Source organism: Curcuma longa, chromosome 21 (assembly GCF_044706935.1).
Source record: "Curcuma longa cultivar G26 ecotype Majalengka, Jawa Barat chromosome 21, ITB_CL_G26_1.1, whole genome shotgun sequence".
NCBI classification, from domain to species: domain Eukaryota; kingdom Viridiplantae; phylum Streptophyta; class Magnoliopsida; order Zingiberales; family Zingiberaceae; genus Curcuma; species Curcuma longa.
In genome coordinates this window covers 11,807,116-11,829,897 of record NC_133881.1, presented here as the reverse complement: position 1 = coordinate 11,829,897, position 22,782 = coordinate 11,807,116, and the positions used below count along the sequence as shown (strand labels likewise).

The 22,782-nt window shown below is 35.9% G+C and overlaps 2 protein-coding genes across 2 annotated transcripts; both read left to right on the top strand.

Annotated features, from left to right (window-relative positions):
* The first annotated feature begins 423 nt into the window (after nucleotides 1-423).
* LOC141814694 (uncharacterized) lies at nucleotides 424-15,432 on the top strand. Its single transcript, XM_074702633.1, has 16 exons — nucleotides 424-691; nucleotides 1,807-1,860; nucleotides 2,248-2,349; nucleotides 2,477-2,588; nucleotides 6,456-6,501; nucleotides 6,677-6,748; nucleotides 9,950-10,012; nucleotides 10,095-10,249; nucleotides 10,325-10,389; nucleotides 12,019-12,169; nucleotides 12,866-12,971; nucleotides 13,059-13,194; nucleotides 14,347-14,411; nucleotides 14,493-14,684; nucleotides 14,757-14,829; nucleotides 14,909-15,432. Exons 1-16 carry the CDS (start codon nucleotides 535-537, stop codon nucleotides 14,971-14,973), a joined length of 1,614 nt encoding a protein of 537 aa, XP_074558734.1. The 5' UTR covers nucleotides 424-534; the 3' UTR covers nucleotides 14,974-15,432.
* Nucleotides 15,433-16,361: 929 nt separating this feature from the next.
* Nucleotides 16,362-21,622, top strand: LOC141815027 (formate--tetrahydrofolate ligase-like). The gene is made up of 5 exons (XM_074702987.1): nucleotides 16,362-16,721; nucleotides 16,808-16,957; nucleotides 18,740-19,915; nucleotides 20,551-20,700; nucleotides 21,168-21,622. The coding sequence occupies exons 1-5, from the start codon at nucleotides 16,440-16,442 to the stop codon at nucleotides 21,441-21,443; spliced, it is 2,034 nt and encodes a 677-aa protein (XP_074559088.1). The 5' UTR covers nucleotides 16,362-16,439; the 3' UTR covers nucleotides 21,444-21,622.
* Nucleotides 21,623-22,782: the final 1,160 nt, after the last annotated feature.

Here is a 22,782-nt window from a genome sequence, read left to right as displayed (position 1 = left end):
ATCTTGATCCAAGATCTTGTCAATACACAGGGAGTTTCAAATTGGTTTAACAAGGTGAGCTTTCCATTAACAATGATTCATTCGATAAGGAAAATGGCCAAGTAATAATTCAATTGATAAGAAAAATGGTGAAGCTTCGTGGGCAAGGCTTGTTTCCTTTTAATATTTATGAGGTGAAATATAATTTATAAATCTTTCATGCATCTATTCACTTTTCTTTTCCTTTTATTTTTTCCTCTTTTTTTTAATATATCTTTTTGCCATCTCAGTTTATTTCATGCCTGTATTTACATACTGTTTTTCTTAACAATTACCTTTTTTTTTTTTCATTTTATCGGAAAAAAAATCTTCTTTTTTCCTGAAACTCTTCGCTGCTCGTACCAAATGCCACGGTTGTTCTGTCGCAAGCGGCCCGTGGTTGTTTTTTATCTTGCTCCAGCGCCGCAATTTCACGTTGTACTTCCTCCAACTCCCACCCTGTAGAAAAAACCCTAGCGATCGGAGCGGCGCAGACGAAGAAGTTACCCATAAGCGATGGAGGACGGATCGCGAGTGGAGGCCCTTCATCACCCGCCTCCCGTCGTCGACGACGGTGTCACCGACGATTGGAGCAAGGAGGAGGATGATCCTGTGGCAGAGGACCACCCTCCCTCAGCTGCCGCCACTGGCATGGCAGATCCTCAACCTGAAGGTGCCTTCTTTTGCTCTACATCCTGAATCTTAAGTCTGACGTCAAATTCCTCAATATATTGGATCTCGCACGGCTTCCGCCCGATGTTTTGGTTTCTCGCTCTCTAATGCGCTGCCAACGGAAAACTTCTGAAATATGTTGGGAGTACAGGAATTAACAATTTTGTAAATGAAGACGGGTCTTTTTAGAACATTGTTCCAGCGACATGGTGCTGGGATGCATGCAAAGGTTCGTTTTTATTTAGTTCGAAACTGACGAAAATATTCATAAAACATGGGGACGAAGATCAGGGAAATGAAATGAAAGGAAGAGAGAAATAAGAGAATTGAGACCGAAGTAGTTTGTTGCTACTTCGTGTTTACTGGTTTGAAATGACAAATTAAATTGAGTTGCAAGTGGAAAATAGATTTCTCAAATATAAACAACTCTAGATTTAAACTACCCCTTGGTTAATGAAATATACAGGCAGTGCATTATTTGTGTTTGAAGTACAGAAGTCATGAAACAGTAAGTAGTAAAAGCGGTATTGTGAAAAGACGCACCTAAACAAGATAACATATTAAGTGACATCAGAAGGTCCAACTATGCCTGCTTAATGATTTCCCCTCTTACCTGATTTTGTACTCTCTTCATTTTCCCTCAAGTCTCATGTGGAACTAAACAGTGGCATCACTTTTTGATTAAACCATATGCGCATGCAGAGCATCTTAAGAATCTATAGTTAGTTCATAGGTGGACTTGTATGTTTTAAGTGGTTGATAAAATCTGTAGTAATGATGGTAAATAGATTGTCTACTGAAAACCTATCCAAGGTTTTCCATATTTACCTAATTTGATGTTCTCCAGTCTTATGTAAATGTCCTTTTCAAATGATTTAGAGTGGTTATGCATACCAACTAGTTTTTTGATTGGTGATTAATTTTTGTTACATGTATACAAGATGTGGTTTATACTCTTTTGTTCATCCACCGTTCAATTAGAGTGTATGGCAGTTATGATTTTGACTTTAAGCAAGACAACTTCTGTAATCTTTTCAAACTGTGTTGCTTGTGCTTAATATTCGTGCAAACTTGGGCATTTTCTGATGTCAATTTTTTTTTTTTTTGTTTTCGTAGATACAACAGCAGATATTCAGACCAGTATTCAGTCATTACAGCTGGAAACTGGAGGTAAAGTGTTTCATGATTCATTTTATTCTATTGCATACAAGTTAGGTTGCATAGTTGATGAGCCACAAACAAGACTGCAATTCATCAATGCAAATTATTTCTTTTGTATAAGTTATCTTTACGGTGATCTATAGTGAAGGCCTAAGTTATCCTCTTTTTGTTTGCTTTAGAAAAAAAAACTCTTCCTTATATCTTGACACGATGTCTAAGTTTGCCATCACAGTAATTGCTTTAAATTAATCTGTTAATTAATTTTTCTAATTTTTTTCCTTATTCTGCTAAGCCCTTCAACTAACTAGTATTCTTATATTCATTGCACCTTGACAATGGCACTATTTTATTGTCGTGTTTATTTTCATTCCCAACTTATTATTTCCTGAATGACAGTGAAAGATAAGAAGGCGATTACAGATGAGGAAGCTGAAGAGCTCAACGACAAAGAAGAAAACAACAAGAGACACTTAAATGTTGTGTTCATTGGTCATGTTGGTATGTCTACATAAGTTGCATTAGTCCTCTTTTATGTTGAGTATAAGATACATAAAGTTATCATAATTTAATAACAATGCTAATTGTTTTTGTTGTTTTCCCCCAAATTCTTTATCAATGAATTCAGATGCTGGTAAATCAACAGCTGGTGGTCAAATTCTTTTACTCAGTGGTCAAGTTGATGAACGGGCAATTCAGAAGTATGAAAAAGAGGCCAAGGATAAAAGTCGAGATAGTTGGTATGTGAATGACTCTCGAAATCACCTTTTGCTATTTAATTTTGAGATATTGTTATGATACATATGTAGTACCATCTTCAATATAAATACACCAGAACAATTACTACAGTGGTAGGATAAATATTCATCATCTTGATCTATCATTTGGTCAAGTATTGCTATAAGTTTTATTTTACAATTTCTTGAAGTTGTATGAAATTGTTTTGACAATCTACTGCTATTTTCAAGTTGGTTTACTAATCCTTGCAAATAACTTAATCTTACTCCCCAAGAACCAGACCTAGTTGGTGTTCGGTCAATCCATTTATAGTCTGATTGGCACGTATCATCCAGCCAGTGCCAAATAGAATTAAATCCACATTTAGTTGGTCTTGATTGATTGGCTAGATCAAAGTTTAAAAAAGCATATGTGGGTATTGGTTGGACCATTCAATACAGTCTAGATGCGGTTGTTTTCATGATTATAATTTTATTAGCATTAATTATAACCTAATTGTCAAAGTTTTAAAAAGTGTACATGGGCATTGGTTGGACCATTCAATACAATCTAGATTGTTAATTATAAAATAATTGTTATGTTGGGAACTTAATCAATGTAAATAATCATTTAAAAATAGTTCAATCCCTCCATCGGCTTGCAAAAATGATCCTAAATATTTAAAACTCTCAGTTCCAGACAACTCATCATCTCCTATTTTAATACTTGTCTCATTACGTTCAATATTGCTAAACTTAAATTACATATATTCTGTCTTTACTCTACTAAGCCTAAAACCTTTCTCTTCTAGTGTTTCTCGCCAAGATTCTAATTTAACATTTACTCCCTCACGTGTCTCATCTACCAATACAATATCATCTGCAAACAACATGCACCATGGTACGGTATCTTGAATGTGTCCAGTAAGTTCATCCATGATTAGTGTAAAAAGATAAGGACTTATGCCTACCACACTATGAATAAAAAATATGCAAACAAGATCTGAGTTTCTTAATGCAGTCATATTGTGATTGAATCATTCTAATCATCATGCCTCATTGATGAGATGACTTATTAGATTTCAAGGGCACACCATTAAATTTCACATAATTCTGATTCAGGTGTGATAATGATTTGTTCATCTAATGAGGTCACTTGAATAAAACCTTTATTATCCTACCCTATCACATCTCGTCCGTTGTTGTATTATATATTTATGTAATTGTATTATGTGTTATAATGAAAAATATGATGTTATTTGTTGCTGTTACATGTTTACTTAGTTAATTAACACTTGATTATTTTTGGTTGAAATTTTAATGCACTTCATTTGTTATAATTTACTCAATATATCTAATTTTGTCTTCTCTAACTATTGTAGACTTGCTTGAGTATTCCACATGTATCATAGACAATATTGTCATTAGTCACATTGAGTTCATTCCCTCACTATATTTTCAACTTTGAATTAAATTTGTGAAAGCATCAAATTTAGTGTATCTATAACCATACAAAGGAAAAAATTTATTTGATAGGGTGCTTGTTGATATATATGCCATTTTTACTTGTTCTTCTATATTTAATTTTAACATCATTCAATGTCAATTGCCCAGGACCCTACCTTCCGTTTAGGTGCTATGCAGTTGGGTCAATTGTCTGTCACAAAGGTCTAGGCAGGGCCTAGAGGTCGACATTACAATAATAATAAAATATGAAGAGAAGTATATTAAATTTAGAATGACTAACGTTAATATCTATATGTGTGTGTTTGTATTATAATTGTATCTTTAATCAATCAAAACAAATTTAGAATCATAAATATTTTAGTCATAATAAGTAAGCACTAAACATGTAACAATGATAGGACATTTCATACTTTACATTACAACTTTGAAAAACTCAATTTGTGAAAAAACATTCCAAGTGTGTAGAGCTTTAATGATGAAAATTTAATAATGAATGGGGGCAACGCTCGGTGCATGAGCTCCCGTCAATGTGGGATCTTGAGGAAGGGTTGGATCACATTGAGTTTATTGTACGTAGTCTTATCCTCCGCATTGCAAGACACTGTTTCCCTCACTCGAATCCGCGACCGCAAGGTTACACGACAACAACTATTTATTGTTGCGCTAAGGCTTCCATTCAAAAATATAATAATGAATGAGGGGGAAAAACAAGAAAAGTGAGAGACCACACCTACAGAAGAGAAGGCTGAAAATTGGTGCAGACCGCCTTCAGATGAAAAAGGGGAGATAGAAGTCGCTTGGAATTAGAGGCCTAGACGAATAAGTTTTGACAGGTGGGCTAATGGGGCGAATTAGGATTATTTTCTAATGTCTAATGAACTAACAATTTTTTTTTTAAATCTAAATTTTCCTTAGACCCTCTTAGATGCCTAGGTGGTTTGTGTTTGTTGCATTTAAAAAGTGTTGCCAATGTAGATATGGAATAAGATCCAAAATTTTGAATTTAAAATTTAGTTGTTTGTTAATTAGTCAAGTTATTTGGCAATTAGCTTGTTTTGGTTATCTTTTAATTTGGGTAGTCAATTAATAAGGATTACTGAAATTTATTTTCTAGTGTTTTTAGGATTGAGTCTATTAAGTGTCCGAGTGTTTCATGTAAAATTCAACTTCGATTAGTAAAATATTCTATTTTTGAAGACGTTTTTTTCTTTACATAGTTTTCCTTTGCTTTGCCAATTTTGTCTTAAATTTATGTGTGATTTGGGGTTTGATTTTGGTGCTGCTCCAGCTGCCTAACATGGACCGCCCAGTAACTAGGCGAAAACAGTCCTTGTTGAAACTGCCTAGGTGGGGTGGTTGCCTTTTAGAAATGAAGAACAGATTAGATTGTCCTCCTCCTTCACATGCAGCTATGCTGTACGCTATTGTAGACTTTTTAGTCTTATTATTTTATTTCTCAGTGATTCTTGAAAAATTAGTAAACTTGTAGGGTCTATCAAAGAGACCCCTGACGTTGTTTCATTCATACAAAATTTAATATATGTCTTTTCACAATCCCCTTCTCTCTTTCGAGATTCTAAGTAGGTATGCGAACTCTTGCTTTCTTTGTTAATTATGTTTTGTTTAGCCCAACAAACTCAATTGAAATTTTGGAAACAGAGTAGTATAGGAATATATATTTCTTATTTTGGTTCAAGCATTGAATTGAATGCTTCATTCTCATTTCTATTTTTGGTTTGCAGAATTTTATAAATAATAGGTAAGGTAATAATTTCCACTAGACCAGAACATCCCTCATACTGCATTCTTATTTTAGTACAGACTGGCTCTAAAATATTTAAATTTCTTGGGATGGATAAATGGAATAACTAAGAAGAATGAAGAAGGAATTATAATTCTATCAAAAGTTGGTATTTGAGGTTCATTTTGTAACCTGATCGAGGAATAACTATTTGTTAGAATTCATGAAATTCTAACCTTTGGTATTTTTTGTGTTTAGTCTTAACTAGATCTCCTTGCACTGTTTCGACTAAATCTCCTTGTGGCTTTTAGATGCAGTTGTTTCTATGAATGTAAACTTAACTGAAAATGCTATCACATTCAAATTAATGTTTAGCATTTTTTGTCTTATGTTCTGTGAGGTAGACTGATAAGGCTTTGTGTGAATTCGATTGCTCGTGAACAGCTACATGGACTCTGTAGTGGGATTTCTCATTGTCAATTGAACCAAATATAATTGGGATCCTTTAATGATTTGTGACTCATTGTCAATTGAACCACCCATTCAATTTACGCCATATGAAAAATTGTACTTTAAATACATACATTAATATGAATATCTTAGGCATTCTCATCTTCTACCTATGTGCAGAACAAATTCATATCATATGCAATAAGGTATTAATTGAGCACTTTGTGTTCTAGGTACATGGCATATATCATGGACACTAATGAGGAGGAGCGTGTAAAGGTCTGTTTCTATATTGTTATTTCGCTTTCTCATACTATTACACCTTCCGGATTGGCAGTGAACCACAAGAAATACTTTGTTAATGATAACTGATAACTTTATATGCCAATAACTTATGGAATAGCTAGTCTGATACCAAAACATTTTTTTTTGCTCATTTCTCTGTCTTTCCCAGGGAATAACTGTGGAGGTTGGTAGAGCACATTTTGAAACAGAGAATACAAGGTTTACAATTTTGGATGCCCCGGTAAATTTAAATTTCATCTCTTTCCTCATATAAGCCCTTGACAATTATCAATATTTAGCAAGTAGTTTCAAATGTATATGGTGGGTAGCTCAACTTTTATGTGCTATGAGCTCTATTGTTTTGACTCTTTAATATTAGATTACATTGGCATTAAGAGAACTTATGAACAACAAGTTACCTATGCAGTCATTTAGTTTCATAACACTAATAATGTAGTAATTCAAAATTTAGGTGGTTGAGAAAATCCACCCTCCCATTTTTCCTCAAAAGAAAGAAAAAGAGTTGAGAATTTTCTTTTACAAATGGTGTGATGCAAATGATGCAATGGTTTCTTGTCAAGAAGATGCAAATGATGTGATGCAGCGCCATGGAGGGAAGGGAAATAGAAAGATTTGAGGATCATTACCTGTGGTTTTTACTTGTTAGTATGGCAACAGTGAAGATGGTGAAGAGGATGGTGACGTGGAGGAGCAAAAGAGATGGTGGCTATGTCCTTGAACAGGCGAGTATAAAGGAGATGGTGGCTGCATTCACTAGGTGTTGTGAGAGAATTGAAGTGGGCTCTTGAGGATCCTTACCTGTGGTTTTTGACTTGTTAGTTTGGCAACAGTCAAGATAGTGAAGAGGATGAAGTGGAAAAGCAGCAAAAGAGATGGTGACTATGCCCTCAAACAGGGGAGGATGAAGGAGGTGGTGGCTGCATTCACTAGGTGTTGTGTGAAAACTGAGGTGGGCTTGTCTTTTGTGTTGAGATTTGTGAGAGAATAAATGTGGGGAGGGGTGATGAGAGGGTGAAAGGAGTGCCATACTGTTCATGCATCTGTGGGGCTTTGAGAGGGAGCTGTGAATGAGTTGTGGGTGTGGCATGGTGCGTTGTCAAAGTGGGGAGTTGGGACATTTTTATTTTCTTTAGTTTTTATTATTTTGATTTATTTGTTGGATGCAACATGAGGGCTGTGCTTAATTAGTGGAGAGATTGAGAGGGGAAGCGAAGAGTTGGGATATTTTTTAATATGTTTTTTTTATATTTATTTGTTGGATGTGGGTTTTACGTAGGGTTGGATCTTAACCCAATAAGAGTGGAAATTGGATTATGCTTTGTAATTTGGGGTTTGATTATGGGGAATGGATTTTTAACCTTCCTCTTTAATCAATTTTAAATTCATGTTAAGTTGAAGATTGAATTTAAATTAATTTGAATTTTTATATAAAAACTCAAATTAATTTAAATCACATGAATTATGTCAAGAATTAATTTGGAGTTTTCAAATAGTTTTGAAAAATTAATTTCAGGTCTCAAAAATCAATAAATATTATTAAAAAATTAGTTTTGAAGTATTTTCAAGTAAATTTAGAAATTGAATTTGAGATTTTCAGTAACAAAATAATTTCAAATTTGCAATCAATTTCAAAAATCAACTCCGCTTGCATAAGACAAAACAAGCTGCACAATTGCGACAAATAACTTATAAGCATGGTTTAAAATACCGTTCTGTTCTCTACAAAATGGGTGGAATTTACTGTTCCTCTCGTCACCCGACATCGACACCACGGAGGGTGCCTCCTTGGGTCGCGACAGGGATGCGCGTGCTGCAACCACGTTGGGTCACGTCTCAACGAGGACAAAGAGGTCACCACAACCTATGGAGGTTGTGACGGGGACACGGAGGCTGTTGCGACCTCGGCGGATCGCACGTGGGGTGCAGGCAAAAATATAGGAAAATTAAAATTAAGTTAATAAAATTTATATTAATAATTTCAATCAACTCCTAATTATAAATAGATAATCTAAACAGGCTTAATCAAACCTTAAGAAAATTATCCCATGAATTTAATATATATATTATTTATTTTAATTTCGAAAATATATTATAAAATTTTTATTTACCATATAAAAATGCCATGATCTCGTATATTTTTCTTTTTTAAAAAATTATTTTTTTCCTTTTTGTATTCTTATATTTTTTAATATTCAGATTAATTTTTTATTTTTAATTAATATATTTTATATTTAAAAAATATTGAAATCATATCGGCACGGAACGATACGGTATCGAAACCGTATCGTTCGATCTGGGACTGAAATCTTGACATAGGTCGAGATTTTAAACCATGCTTATAAGTCGAATTGTGATAAAATCATGTCACTACTTGTGAGGGTAGGCTTATTCCTGTCATTGCCCCAGTTTAAGTCAGATTAACTCATAATGCCTGACACTTTCCAAATTTGCAAAAATTTTGATGTCTACTATTTCAGCATTTTCTTGAGATTTTTTTATTGTAAAAAGACTAGCCCGATAGTGGGCTGAAATTTTTGCAATACATGCATCAAATGGTGTTTGAGAACATACACTCCCTGATGTTTAGTAAAATTTTGCCAAACCACCTGTCTGAACATAACTGTAAACTTAATTACTTCTTTTTAAATATGAAGGCTTCCTTGATTATCGTTATTATCTCTTTGAGGGCCTGTATAGAATGTATTTTAGGAAGAATTTTGTTAGGATAAGCATGCTAGTGGTTGGGGGGCGTCCTGAAAATGTCTTGGTTGGATAGTTTTTGTGTTGAGTTTCAAATTAGTCGATGTCTGAAATAGATGATTATTATTATCTCTTAAGAGGATGTATAGAAGAATCTTGTAGGGATAAGTATGTTTGTTGTTGGGGGCATCATCAAAATGTCCTGGTCGAAATAGCTTTAAAATTAAGTTCCAAGTTAGTCAATGTTCTGGAAGAGGGTGGTGGTGCTATACAAGAATGGGTAGAATCAGAATGACAAAAGTAGATAGACCTTTTGCACATTTTTGTTAATCCATCATTAACTATGCTGATGTAGCAACATGGATCCATATATCTCACTTGAAAAGGATCAGCAAAAAAAAAAAAAAATCTGGCGATGTCTTTCTTAAAAGAGACGAAAGGGAAAGATGAAACTTTGAAGTTCTTCGAAGCTATTGGATTAATCATGAATCATTGTGCAGTTCTCATCTCAATTTGCAAGTGCATTTCCTTGGAACTTTTGGGTGGATGAAGTAGACATCCTATATATATATCTTGTTTGGAAGTAGGCAAATGCTAAATTGCTTTTATCATTGGGTCTAAATTTTGACATCTCATGAATGCTTCTTGTTGCCTTTTTTCTCAGCTTAAATTACTGCGTATTGTTAAGTTTATAGGCTATATTTATTTTCCTTCCATGCAGGGCCATAAAAGTTATGTTCCCAACATGATAAGTGGTGCATCTCAAGCTGATGTTGGTGTTTTGGTACTTCTATAACTAGACTGAGTTTGCCTAAGATATGTCATATTCCACTACAGTAATCACATTTTGTTATGCTTTGTGATAGGTAATATCTGCTCGGAAAGGTGAATTTGAAACTGGGTATGAGAAAGGTGGACAAACTCGTGAACATGTCCAGCTTGCAAAGACATTAGGTGTTTCTAAATTGGTTATTGTTGTCAACAAAATGGATGATCCAACTGTGAGATGGTCAAAAGAAAGGTTCAACATATATATATTTTTAATAAATTTTAATCCTCTTAGCCAGGTTCATGCTTTATTTTCTTCACTATTTAGGTTTGATGAAATAGAGTCCAAGATGGTGCCTTTTCTCAAATCCTCTGGTTATAATGTAAAGAAAGGTAAATAAGCTTAACTTTTAATTCGTTCTTGTTTTTACTGAAATATGTTTCTCAAGTTTGTTGAATTGATTATTGTTAGCTTTGTTGAGACAACAGAGATCCTTTTCTTTCCTTTATTTCTATGTAAGAAACTTATTTGGGAAAGGTTTAAAATATTGGATTAATAATTTGGTAGAATATTGATATGAAGGCTTGAAGTCTCAATGGTACTGGTTACTTTTAGACTGGTCCACATAAAATAGTCAAGTCGACCTAGTGAATGAAGAAGGATAAGTAGAATAGAAAAGAAGATAGTAGAAGGAAAGGTACTTAATCGAAGAAAGCAGTTTAAAAAAGGGGGTTGAGGTTATGGATAATTACTTTGCTTATTGAGTTTAATGGGTGGATTAGCAGAAGAAGAGGTGGAAGATGCTTAACCACATAAAAGTGAGGCTGCTTGGGAATTGCCAATACTTTTTCCATGCTCATCTCCTAAATTGCACATTTGTACAGTTTCATCAGCTTTCTGGCCTTTGCAATCCAAAGTCAGAATCTTTCTCTATACCAGTAAGTCCTGGTTTGTCCATTTTCAACTTGATTCAGCCGTTTCTAATCTTTCGATACCATTCCATGTCTGGGTGTCTAAGAATGGTTTATACAGCCTGTTTTAATCATCAAAGAGTGAGATATTAATCCAATTGATACCAAAGGATTGGTTAGGTGAACATTGGCACAAAAGTACCTTTAACTTCTTTTAAGAAAATACAAACAAAATTCCTTCTCTTACCACCTGATTATCTTTTTGTTTGATATTTTTGCAACCATTTAAACAGAGGACACTAGTGGTAATAAAATCAATGATAGTCTGGGTTTTTGTTGCTTATTTATTTGCTCACTTGTTCTTTTGTGATCCATTGATACTGGTTTCTTATGGCATCCTTATCAGGTTCATAAAAAGTGTCTTGTTTGATTCATCATCCATGGTATTGATTGAATCATTGAATCTTGGAAGTAAGGGAGTTGTTTGTAACAAAGGAAAGTTATTTGAATTATTTTTTATTAGGAATACGTTTTATAAATAGCTTGCCATGCACTTTAGAGGGATACTATTTTCTACTTATATTTTGATTTTTTGCTCAAAAAAATTCATTGTTTTATATATTTTGCTGGGAAATTTTCTAGGCAGGAGTTATGTTTGGGTTTAGCAGATGCTTGTTTATAATTTATTATGATACAATCGCCTGACCTTTCTTAGTTAGCAACTGACTTGTGATATGAGCAAAAAATACTCATCACAATTAGCACGATCAGCTTCTTGACTCGAGCACCACTGCCAACATGGCAGTAGTGGCATCAGCTTTATGCTAAACATCAATGGTTTAAACTCTTAGCTTGCACTAAGTGTCTGATTATCACAATTTGAAAATAAAAAGGAAACTAATCTACTATCTCGTTTTTTGTTGTTTTCTATTGTTTCTTTGACCATACCATGGCACTACTGATATACTAACATAAAATGATCTTATGGTAGAAGACTTAGTGATCTGACATGATAGTTGGGATTTGTTTTTCTTTCCAATTTTCTTTCCACCAAATGTTACTATAGCTTTATAATGTAAGCTTCTTCCTTTCTGGATGAACCCATTGCAGATGTTCAGTTTCTTCCTATCTCTGCTTTGCTTGGTGCAAACATGAAAATCAGAATGGAGAAAAACATTTGTGATTGGTGGTCTGGACCTTGTCTCTTTGAAGTACTTGATGCTATTGAAATTCCTCCTCGAGATCCTAAAGGTCCCGTTAGGTATGATGCTGCTTTATTTACACCTCTTTCATTTAACTTTCTAGACAGCACCTAATAAAGTAGACTGTACATCTGATGGATCAAGTGAAGCTTGGCACATCATTCCAACAACTAGGTTTGTTACATGCCAATAACTAAGTGTTTTTAACAAATACTGACGAATACATCTTAGATGCTATCCTTGTAACTGGTAGTTGGCTCTATTCATTGGAACTCATTCAAGAGACTTAAGTTGTTCAAGTTTTTGTTTTGTGTACTCAACATTTAACTCAATATATTATTCAGATCCAAGCAATCGTCCACAGTCAAGATGGGAAGTCTGAAAAGATTTCAAGATTGTTTTTTTTTGTTCTTCATATATACCTGAATATATGTACCACTTTTCTTTCTAGTGATTTATAATATGGAGAATACTCGGAATATTATGTGCATGGTTCTAGTAAATTTGAGCTGTAGGTTCTAACAATTCTATGATCTTAGTTGATGAACCCTTGGCTGAATCCTCCCAATGGTGGAAACAAAATTTTTACAACCTTTAGTAGGTTACAACATCAATCTTCTTTCTTGAGCTGTATTCCACTTTCTTTTTATATGTTTTCAAAAGATATATGGATGCATAGCCAGGTCCATATCTTTGCTTTTCCCTTAGAAAATCTCATGGATATTTCTTTGTTTATATAAATACTGGATACACAGGATGCCAATTATTGATAAATACAAAGACATGGGAACTGTAGTGATGGGGAAACTTGAGTCGGGCAGCATCAATGAAGGAGACAACTTGTTAATAATGCCAAATAAGGTACGGATTTCCTTTTTGGCAATCTTCTTTTGTTATCAAAAATTTCGTGAACTGGATTGATACCATGATCTGGTTGATCCTCTTCAGGCTAGTGTTAAAGTACTTTCTATAATCTGCGATGAAAAGAAAGTCAGACTAGCTGGACCTGGTGAGAATGTCAGAGTGAAATTGGCAGGTGTTGAAGAAGAGGATATTTTAGCTGGCTTTGTTCTTTCAAGTATTGGTATGTAATTCTATATGCTGGAAAATTATCCTTTGCCATTTCTTATTAAAATTTAATTATTTACTTGGTGTTCTAAACCTCTGATACTTAGTATTGAAGATATGAAGTTCAGATTTGGTAAGCTGTCAAAGCTTGCATTATGCAATCTTTATGATTGCTTATGTTCTTTATCATGCATCAGATATTTTTTGAATCAGTTTGCACTAATAGACTGAAGAATAGATATTTATGCACATGGTAAGAAGTTCTCATGGTGTATGCGTTGAAGAATATGCAGTCATTTTCACAAAAGAACACAAATCTTTGGGCTAAATTGTTAAACTGACCCTACAACATAAACTTGTTGGGTTTCTAACAGAAATACAACAAATTATGCATGAAACATAACAAGTCTAAAAATTGGAGTTTACCATCTAGGTAGAACCATAATTAAATTCGCTAATTCCATCATTGCAATGACAAAGTTGTAGTGTTGTATAGCTGTATTAATAGGGGGCTTAATATAACTATTTGTCATTTAAAAAAAAAATCATGGTTTAATAGAACTATATTTTAGTTTCAGTGTTTTCCAAGTAATGCTTATACATAAAAATTAAGGTAACACACAGAAGACATCTGCTAGTACAGATATAGATTTAGCTTACAAGTCAAAACTTATGCCTAATGATTAATGATTTGTTATACGTATATTTTCTTTATCATTCCCATATTTTTGGGAAAGGATGGGCTAGCTCTTTTATAGATTGCCAAGAAGCGATCCAAATCTAGTGACCTGTTATTACTAACGAATAATGATGCAGTACGATATGGGCTTCACCTAGAGGTCATTAGTTGCATATGGTTTGGATAATATATATAGTTCTGTTATATCGAAAATCCTAAACTTCTGAAACCTTTTGTTGACTTCCAATCTATTCTTATATTCATTCTGAAAGGAGATGGAAACTGCATTAATATAAACTTGTGATTTCATTTGCTTGGCCTGAGACATTATTAAGGAAACCAATATTAAGAATGATAGCATGCATATGTTTCAACAACATCATGTTATCATTTATTCTTTGTTCAGACAGATTCTTTGGGTCGTCAAACCTAAGTAAAGTGATTTCAGTAGATTTTTCAGACAAGTGGTGACACTATTTATTCTTGCAGCAAAACCGATAGGTGCTTTCTATGAATTTAATGCTCAGTTGCAGATTCTTGAGTTGCTTGACAATGTAAGTTTTCCCCCGCATTATGATAAATGACTGCTTGATAATGTTGCATATAATCTCCCAAACATTCTATTACTATTTCAGGCAATTTTTACTGCTGGATACAAGGCGGTGTTGCACATTCATTCAATTGTTGAGGAGTGTGAGGTCATAGATCTTCTCGAGGAAATCGATACCAAAAGAAGGAAAGATGAAGATCCTAGAAAGAAGAAGGGCAAAGCCATGAGGAAGCCACTTTTTGTTAAGAATGGTGCTGTTGTTGTCTGCCGCATTCAGGTCTTTCTATTTATTACTCAAATCACAAGGGGAAGTTTGTGCACATTTTGGATATTAACTTTGTCTTTGTAGGTTACCAACTTAATATGCATCGAAAACTTTTCTGATTTTGCTCAACTTGGGAGATTCACGCTCCGTACTGAAGGTAACTACGATAATTTCACCGCAACAATAAGATCCTTCAATTATAAGCAAATTGAATTAACAGCCCAACGTCTTCACAGGGAAAACAGTTGCAGTTGGGAAAGTAGTTGCACTTCCACCAGCAGGAAGCGCCACATTTGCATAGTTGCTCGCGAAAAGTAGCTCGATCTTTCCGCCTGGCTTTTCTTATGCCATTTGTTCATTCACATGGAATCTTTTTGCTATACCAGTTTATTTGTGAAGTTAAAACTCAGCATATCAAATTTTAGATTGTTTCATGGCAAGAAAAGTCGGAGAGTTCATACAAAAGAAGTTTTGTTCCTGATCAGTAGACTATAGAACAAGCGCCACCTTCAATTCATGAACGAGGTGCCTGCTACCTGAGTGACAACAAGTGAAATAAGAGCTCTAATTTATATGCAGTTGATGAACCAAAGGTTATCTTGGGAAGACATGACATTCATGTCTGTGGAGGATTGCATCTATCATGGTTATGAATTAGTTTTTGTTTTTAACATTAGCATTTGTTCTACCGACATTGTGTGGTTATCGATGAGATAAGTTCGTGTAACTAAACTTTTAAGTATAACCAACTTATATATTTCATTTTTGTTCGGCCGTTTTTCGTTGAAATGTTTGGATTGCATACTTGTAGACTTGGACGTTCTCTTGTTTTCAGCATGATCGAATATGACAATTAGAGCATCTGCAACGCTCCGTTAATGGGGTGTTAATAACATTCTTGGGTGTTAATAAACAATGTGGAGGGGTGTTATATCAACGTGTTTAATGTGGCAGTGGGGTGAGTCAGCTCTTGGCTGACTCATCTCATATGCATTTTTTTTATTTTTTAATTTTATATTAGGGTGTTATTGATGTCACAATGAGTGAGCATTGCGGATGCTCTTGGTACCATCGTGAGGAGCAAGTCTTGTTTCTTTATAATTTGATCATTAGAATGATTAAACGTTAAAAATAGAGTTGTTTAGTTGAATAATTTTACTCCTTTTAGATTTTCATTTTTCTAAAATGTGATTTTAGAATTGAGAGACTTTGAAAAAGTGAAGCACAAGCATAAAGAAAATATAGTTAATTGGTTTCTATTATCCAATATTTTTTTCATAAACTATTTCAACTTAATTTTTTTTAATAAAATCTTACCAAATTAGCCTAATTGAGACTTCTAATCAAGGGAGATTAATAAAGGAGATTCATAAATAAGAAAAATAAAACCGTTCAATTTTAGGTAACCGTTCAATTTTCTACTATATTTTATAATAATATTACAATTTTAAATGGGAATTAATATGAGTTTGACACGTCAGGCTGACCTGGATCAACCGAAGCCGTGCATAGTGGCACGGGTCGAATCAGACCGGGCCGATTCCTGACCGACGGTCCGAGCCGGGCCACCAGCAGTTGCGTTCCGGTAAGATATTTTGCTGCATCAGCCGAAAAAGCGACACGCTTCCGCGTCTCTTCCATCTATCTATTTAAAGAGTCCATGCAGTTGCCGTTTCGCACAGGCCCAAATCAAGCATCGGCAGGCCGCCGGGGAGCACCGGGAACCGACGACGGTCGACATTCTCCTGCAGAAGCTCAGCTCCAGCGATGTACTGTCCGGTTAGGTGCTGCTTCACGATGTCGCTTCCGCCTCCACCGATCTCCATTACTATTCCTCCAATCACGGAGAAGACGAAATTGGAGTATATCGGCAAGGAGAATCGGGGGATGAGTTCGTTGAAGACCACACGGCGTCTGGAGGTGCGCTCCCCGGTGCCGGCTGATATCGACATCGCCAACTCCGTCGAGCCCCTTCCCATCGTCGACATCGCCGAGAGCCTCAACCTGCAACCTAACCATTACGACCTCTATGGCAAGCACAAGGCCAAGGTTTTTTTTTACCCCCAAACACTTCTTTATGTTTTCCCCTCCTTTTTATTAGATTGGTCATATGTGTGTGTGTGGGTTTTATCTAGGTGCTGCTATCGGTGCTCGACGAGCTGCAAGGGTGTGAGGATGGGCACTACGTGGTGGTCGGCGGGATTACCCCGACGCCACTCGGAGAAGGCAAGTCGACCGCCACGGTAGGGCTCTGCCAAGCGCTGGGAGCTTTTCTGGATAAAAAGGTAGATTTATCTTGTGTTTTCTGGGCTGAAGGTCCGGTCTTTTGTAGATTCTGGTAGATGTGCAGGTTTTTGTTTAATGATTATTCTTCAATTGATTAAGTATTTAGAGTTTCTGCGATCCCATCTACTAAATTATCCGTTCTGAACTGAACAGATTCGACAGAGCTTGAATAATTCTTATTCTCAATCCTCGTGAATTAATTTAGGCTAGCGGCCTTTTTTTCCATGCTTAAGATGATATAATCAGCTACTGATGGAGAAAAGAAAATGATCTAGTAGTGTTGTTCACGATCATAACTACAAATTTTATGTGACAGTGAACAACTTAAGAACTAGGATGATGGATTTCCCAGAAATAACCTGTCAGTGAAATCGAAAGAATTTAAAAAGGGTGCATCATTTGGTAGCATTCCATTTTTTTTTTCTTTTGGGGAAAACAACATGAGTGAGCCTTACTTTACTCAAAAAATAACATTAAGAGGGCAGAAAGAAACAGAGCTTAAAAGCGTTGATGTTTGGCAGCATGCACAACAATTTCAGCAAAACAACAAGGAAGCTCTCAAAGAAGGTAAGACAAGACTAAAGGTAAAGCAACAACTATAAGAGCAAAATGTTAAAAACTGCTGACCATGAGGACAGAGAGCAAGTGTGAGACATGACAAAGGTACTGCAGAAAGTCGGAGGGCTTCAGTTACACCCACCAAAAAAGAAGAGTGTATGCCCACCGTTGAAGCAAGGTTGTGGAAGAGAAAGCTTGCCCACTGAAGATAAGATCACATCGCTAAATAGAAATAGAGCAAACCTTGAGTAGATGCGATCAAAATCTTCTTTGCTAAACCCTGGCATGAAAACACCTGGATTTCAAAAAATCCAGTGTGAGCTAAACATTCTACAGAGCTAGAATAATTCTTATTATCACTCCTTATGGTTAATTTGAGATCAGCAGGCTCTTATTCTATAACTAACCTCATATAATCAACTACTGATAGAAGAAACAAGGACCTAATTTCATGACCATATCTATAAATTTTATATGATGGTTTATTGAAAATGATTGGCTAACTATTTATCCCAAGCTGTTAAGAAAAAAAATCAAATTTATATTTATATGTTGGACCTCCACACTTGCCCATGTGAGACTAATGGGTGTTGAACAACCCAACTTCAACAATGATGAACAACTTAAATAACTAGGATGAATGATTTACCAGATACAGCCATCAGTGAAATCAAAAGAATTAAATAAAGGGCACTCCAATGATCCACATGCCATGCAATCTGTGAAATATGTGCATTGAATTATACAGCTCCTCTGAAAGTTGTCTCTGTATTTCTATGCTCCAGCTTTTTGAGAATCTAATTTAATATTATTATCTATGAATTGTCTTGGATATAAATCCTTTACTTTGTTATCTGATATCGATTAAAAAAAGGATTCTTCCTATAAACCCAGTGAGTAACCATTATCTATATGAAATATGCAATTTCCTATTAGAAGCACAAAGGAATTTATAGCTGTTCATTTTTTTTACTGCAAATGTTGGTTTAGCTTATAACATAAAAGACGTTTTAGGGAATGATTAAAGAGTGATGTTATTTTCTATATTCTCAGTTTGTGGTTAATGTTGCTTTTTTTGATAGATTTTATTCCATAAACTAGTTATACCTGTTGTACATGTTGGTTACAATGTTGCTTCATATAAGATACCTCCATGGTTTATTTGTGTTATTCAAAGTCATTTACTTTGTCAAAATAATTCATCTTATTCTATCTCTAATCAGGTTGTCACTTGTCTCCGTCAACCTTCCCAAGGACCCACATTTGGAATAAAAGGAGGTGCTGCTGGAGGAGGTTACAGTCAAGTTATCCCAATGGATGAATTCAATCTTCATCTGACAGGAGACATTCATGCAATTACAGCTGCAAATAATCTCCTTGCCGCTGCTATAGACACTAGGATATTCCATGAGGCATCTCAGTCAGACAATGCATTATTTAATAGATTATGCCCACCAAATAAAGAAGGGAAGCGAACTTTTGCAGATGTTATGTTCAGGCGTCTCCAAAAGCTTGGCATTTCAAAGAGTAGTCCAGATGAACTAACATCTGATGAAATTAAAAGATTTGTTAGGCTTGACATTGATCCCAATTCCATTACCTGGAGAAGAGTTATGGATGTTAATGACCGGTTCCTGAGGAAAATTACCGTTGGAGAAGGGACTGAGGAGAAAGGAATGATCAGAGACACTGGCTTTGATATATCAGTAGCAAGTGAAATCATGGCTGTTTTAGCTCTCATGACCTCTCTTGCAGACATGAGGGAAAGGCTTGGAAGAATGGTGATAGGAAACAGCAGAAATGGCGATCCAATTACTGCAGATGATCTTGGAGTTGGAGGAGCTCTAACTGTTCTAATGAAAGATGCCATTAACCCTACCCTGATGCAGACTCTTGAGGGAACTCCTGTCCTTGTTCATGCTGGACCATTTGCTAATATTGCTCATGGAAATTCTTCGATAGTGGCTGACAAGGTCGCCCTTAAGCTGGCCGGAAAGGGTGGTTTTGTAGTTACAGAAGCAGGTTTTGGTGCTGATATTGGAATAGAAAAGTTCATAAATATAAAGTGCAGATACAGTGGTCTGGTTCCACATTGTGCTATTATTGTGGCAACTATAAGAGCTCTTAAAATGCATGGGGGTGGACCTGATGTTGTTGCTGGGAAGCCTCTTCCCCATGCTTACTTAACTGAAAATTTGGCTCTGGTTGAGGATGGTTGTGTAAATCTTGCTAGACATATTACAAATACCAAGGCATATGGAGTGAATGTTGTAGTTGCCATCAACAAGTTTGCCACTGATACTGATGCTGAGGTGAACGCTGTAAGAACAGCTGCTTTAGCAGCTGGTGCTTTTGAAGCTGTCGTATGTACAAATCATGCACATGGTGGCAAAGGGGCGGTTTGTACTACTAAACCATCTTATTTTTAAACTTGGTGTTTCTACTGGTAAAATTGAAACTAGTTATGAAGCAATATACAAGCATAATTCTAAGGATTAATTTGCTAACAAGATGTTTTAGTGGCTTCCTGACAATTTTCCATAAGTGTGTTGGGTACTATTTGAATCCCAGAAGAAGCCATATAAAGCATGTTTCTTTTTTTTTGTCATTTTGATGATGAAACTTGCTTTAAGCCATCTAGACTCAATTAAGATCACATATTTCCTGCGTAGTTTACTGTATTTCACTTTGTAATTGCTCATGTAATTCCTTTTCTGAAAGCCTCCAGAGCTTTGGCTGGCCAAATTTGGGTAAGCAAGTTTACCTCATGAACCTTTAGTTCGTAAGTACTAAATACTATTATCATCCTTTATGCATTTCTTGCCATCTCACTAAATGGATATACCACTGCAAATTTATTTTCTGATGTGATTGGTCATGTCATCTTGTGCAGTTGGTTAAAGGAAAATCAGTGATTGTCTGGATGATAATTTCTACTGTCTCTTTTGCCCCTATAGGCATCTGCATAGCCAATGCCTAATATATGTTTACTCAAGTTTCATTGTTTCAATCTTATTATTTGCTAAATATCTAGGTTGACCTTGGCTTTGCGGTTCAAAGAGCATGTGAGAAGAGCCAGTCACAGAGGTTGAACTTTTTGTATCCTCTTGACATTGGTATTAAAGAAAAAATTGAGGCTATTGCTAGGTCATATGGTGCCACTGCTGTTGAGTACTCAGAACAGGTAATTCATTTTTCCTCTATCAGATACAGATTCAATTATAATTGATGGTGAAACAACTTCAGACTCAAAACATAATTGTGTTCCTATTCCTGAATTTTCTGTCCATTGTTCTGATAAACCACATAAAGATAGGTTCACAGTATCTTAATTAATCCTAAATCAGATCATTGTCTATGGTAAATACTGCATGTATCAATTTGGAAAAGGACATCAACATAGAGCTTCATCTTCTATGGTTTAGAAGATGCTTGTATTACACTTTTCAATGTTGACTACCATGCTGTTGCTATAATTTGGCAATGTATTCTTGTACATCTGTTCTCTAGGTTGCATTCTGTACGCTGCTTGGTACACTGGGTTTATAATGATCCCAATCATAGATAATTGGTACTTCATCTAGATTCCGTTCTTATAAAGTTTTGGATGACTTTTGCTGAGTTGATTGTTGCTTTTGTTTTTTTCTCAAGGCGGAGAAGAAGATTGAGATGTACACCAAACAAGGTTTCTCTGGTCTACCAATTTGCATGGCGAAGACACAATACTCCTTCTCACATATCCCATCTCAAAAGGGTTGCCCAAATGGATTTGTTCTTCCAATTAGAGATGTGAGGGCCAGCATTGGGGCTGGTTTCATTTATCCTCTGGTAGGAACAATGAGCACAATGCCTGGTCTTCCAACTAGACCTTGCTTTTATGAGATCGACGTTGATGTCGCGACAGGGAAAGTCCGTGGACTCTTCTAGAAGCTTCTCTTGTTCGAAAATTTATCAAATGTTGCAAGGCCCATTTCTTTTGGATTAGAATTGCATGTTTTATTTGTGATTAACAACTGCTTCAATGTGGGTTCAAACAATCCAAGTTCTCAAGGTTTGAGCTGTTCCTTTTAATAAAAATATAGACAGCAAACACTTGATTACTATCATAGTATATATAATTTGCTCATATGATTTGAAACGTTGCTTAATTTATTGTTTTAAGATGAATGAAGTCTATTCACTTTAGGATTCATCTTTTACCAACAGTGTTCTTTAATGTATTTTTAGGGGGGAAAAAAATATAATCTTCTTTTTGTTTTTTTTGGCTCAAAGATTAACTCAAATTGTTGGTCACCACTGTATTCTTTCTTAAGTACACAGTGCAGCACAAGAAAGAAAGGAAGGAAGAAGAGTCATTAGGAAAGGAAGACCACTGCCCTACCTTGCAAAAGATTGAAATCATCCGCAACGCGCTGTTAATCGGGCGTTAGGAAGACGTGGAAGAGTGAGGGAGGAGTGAAAGAGGAGTGAGGTATTGAACGCGTTCATGCTTTTTATTTTTATTTTTTTAATGTTAACGCGTTCGTACCATAGTATGCGACCATCATATGGTGATCGATCACTGGTCGACCACCACTCAACCACGTGTTAGTGGACTCAATCGACCACTGGTTAAAGACGTTATAACGTCACGAGCGTTGCGGATGCTCTAAGAACCTGTCATTAATCCTCACCACTGTACTCAGGTGCAGTGAGACAAAGGAAGCAAAAGGCGACGCTGAAACATAGCTGATGAGCCACCCCCACCACTCGCTGCCATCGCCTGACCGTCTCTGCCTCCACACCTGCACAAAGCGTCAAAGCCAATGCCACTTCCTGCCAAGCTCAAACTCACACAACCGTGAGGCATTCACCCAAAGTGAAAAGAGAGAGAGAGAGGGGGGAGGGGAAGGTGAAAAAGAAAGGAATACGAGAGCATCACCTAAACCGAAGAGAAGAAGAGATGCTTTTATTTGTCTAAACCTTTCTCCTCGCTGTTCATGCTGCTCTACCTTTTCAGAGTTGCGTACAGGAGCGAACGCAAGAGAGAGAGAGATGGGATGGGCGCAGAGTGGCACTGAATACCATGGCATGGCATTTGATGTTCTCGTCATGAATGATATTGCCGGACTGCGTTTGCTTGTGTTTTCGTACGCTGCCTATTGAATGGCGTATAGGGACCAACGCTAATGAAAAGTACCATGGCAAACTCAAGCTCTAAGCACCACACCAATGCACAGACACATTCATCACCAACACATTGACACATTCACCACCCCTCCCTCTC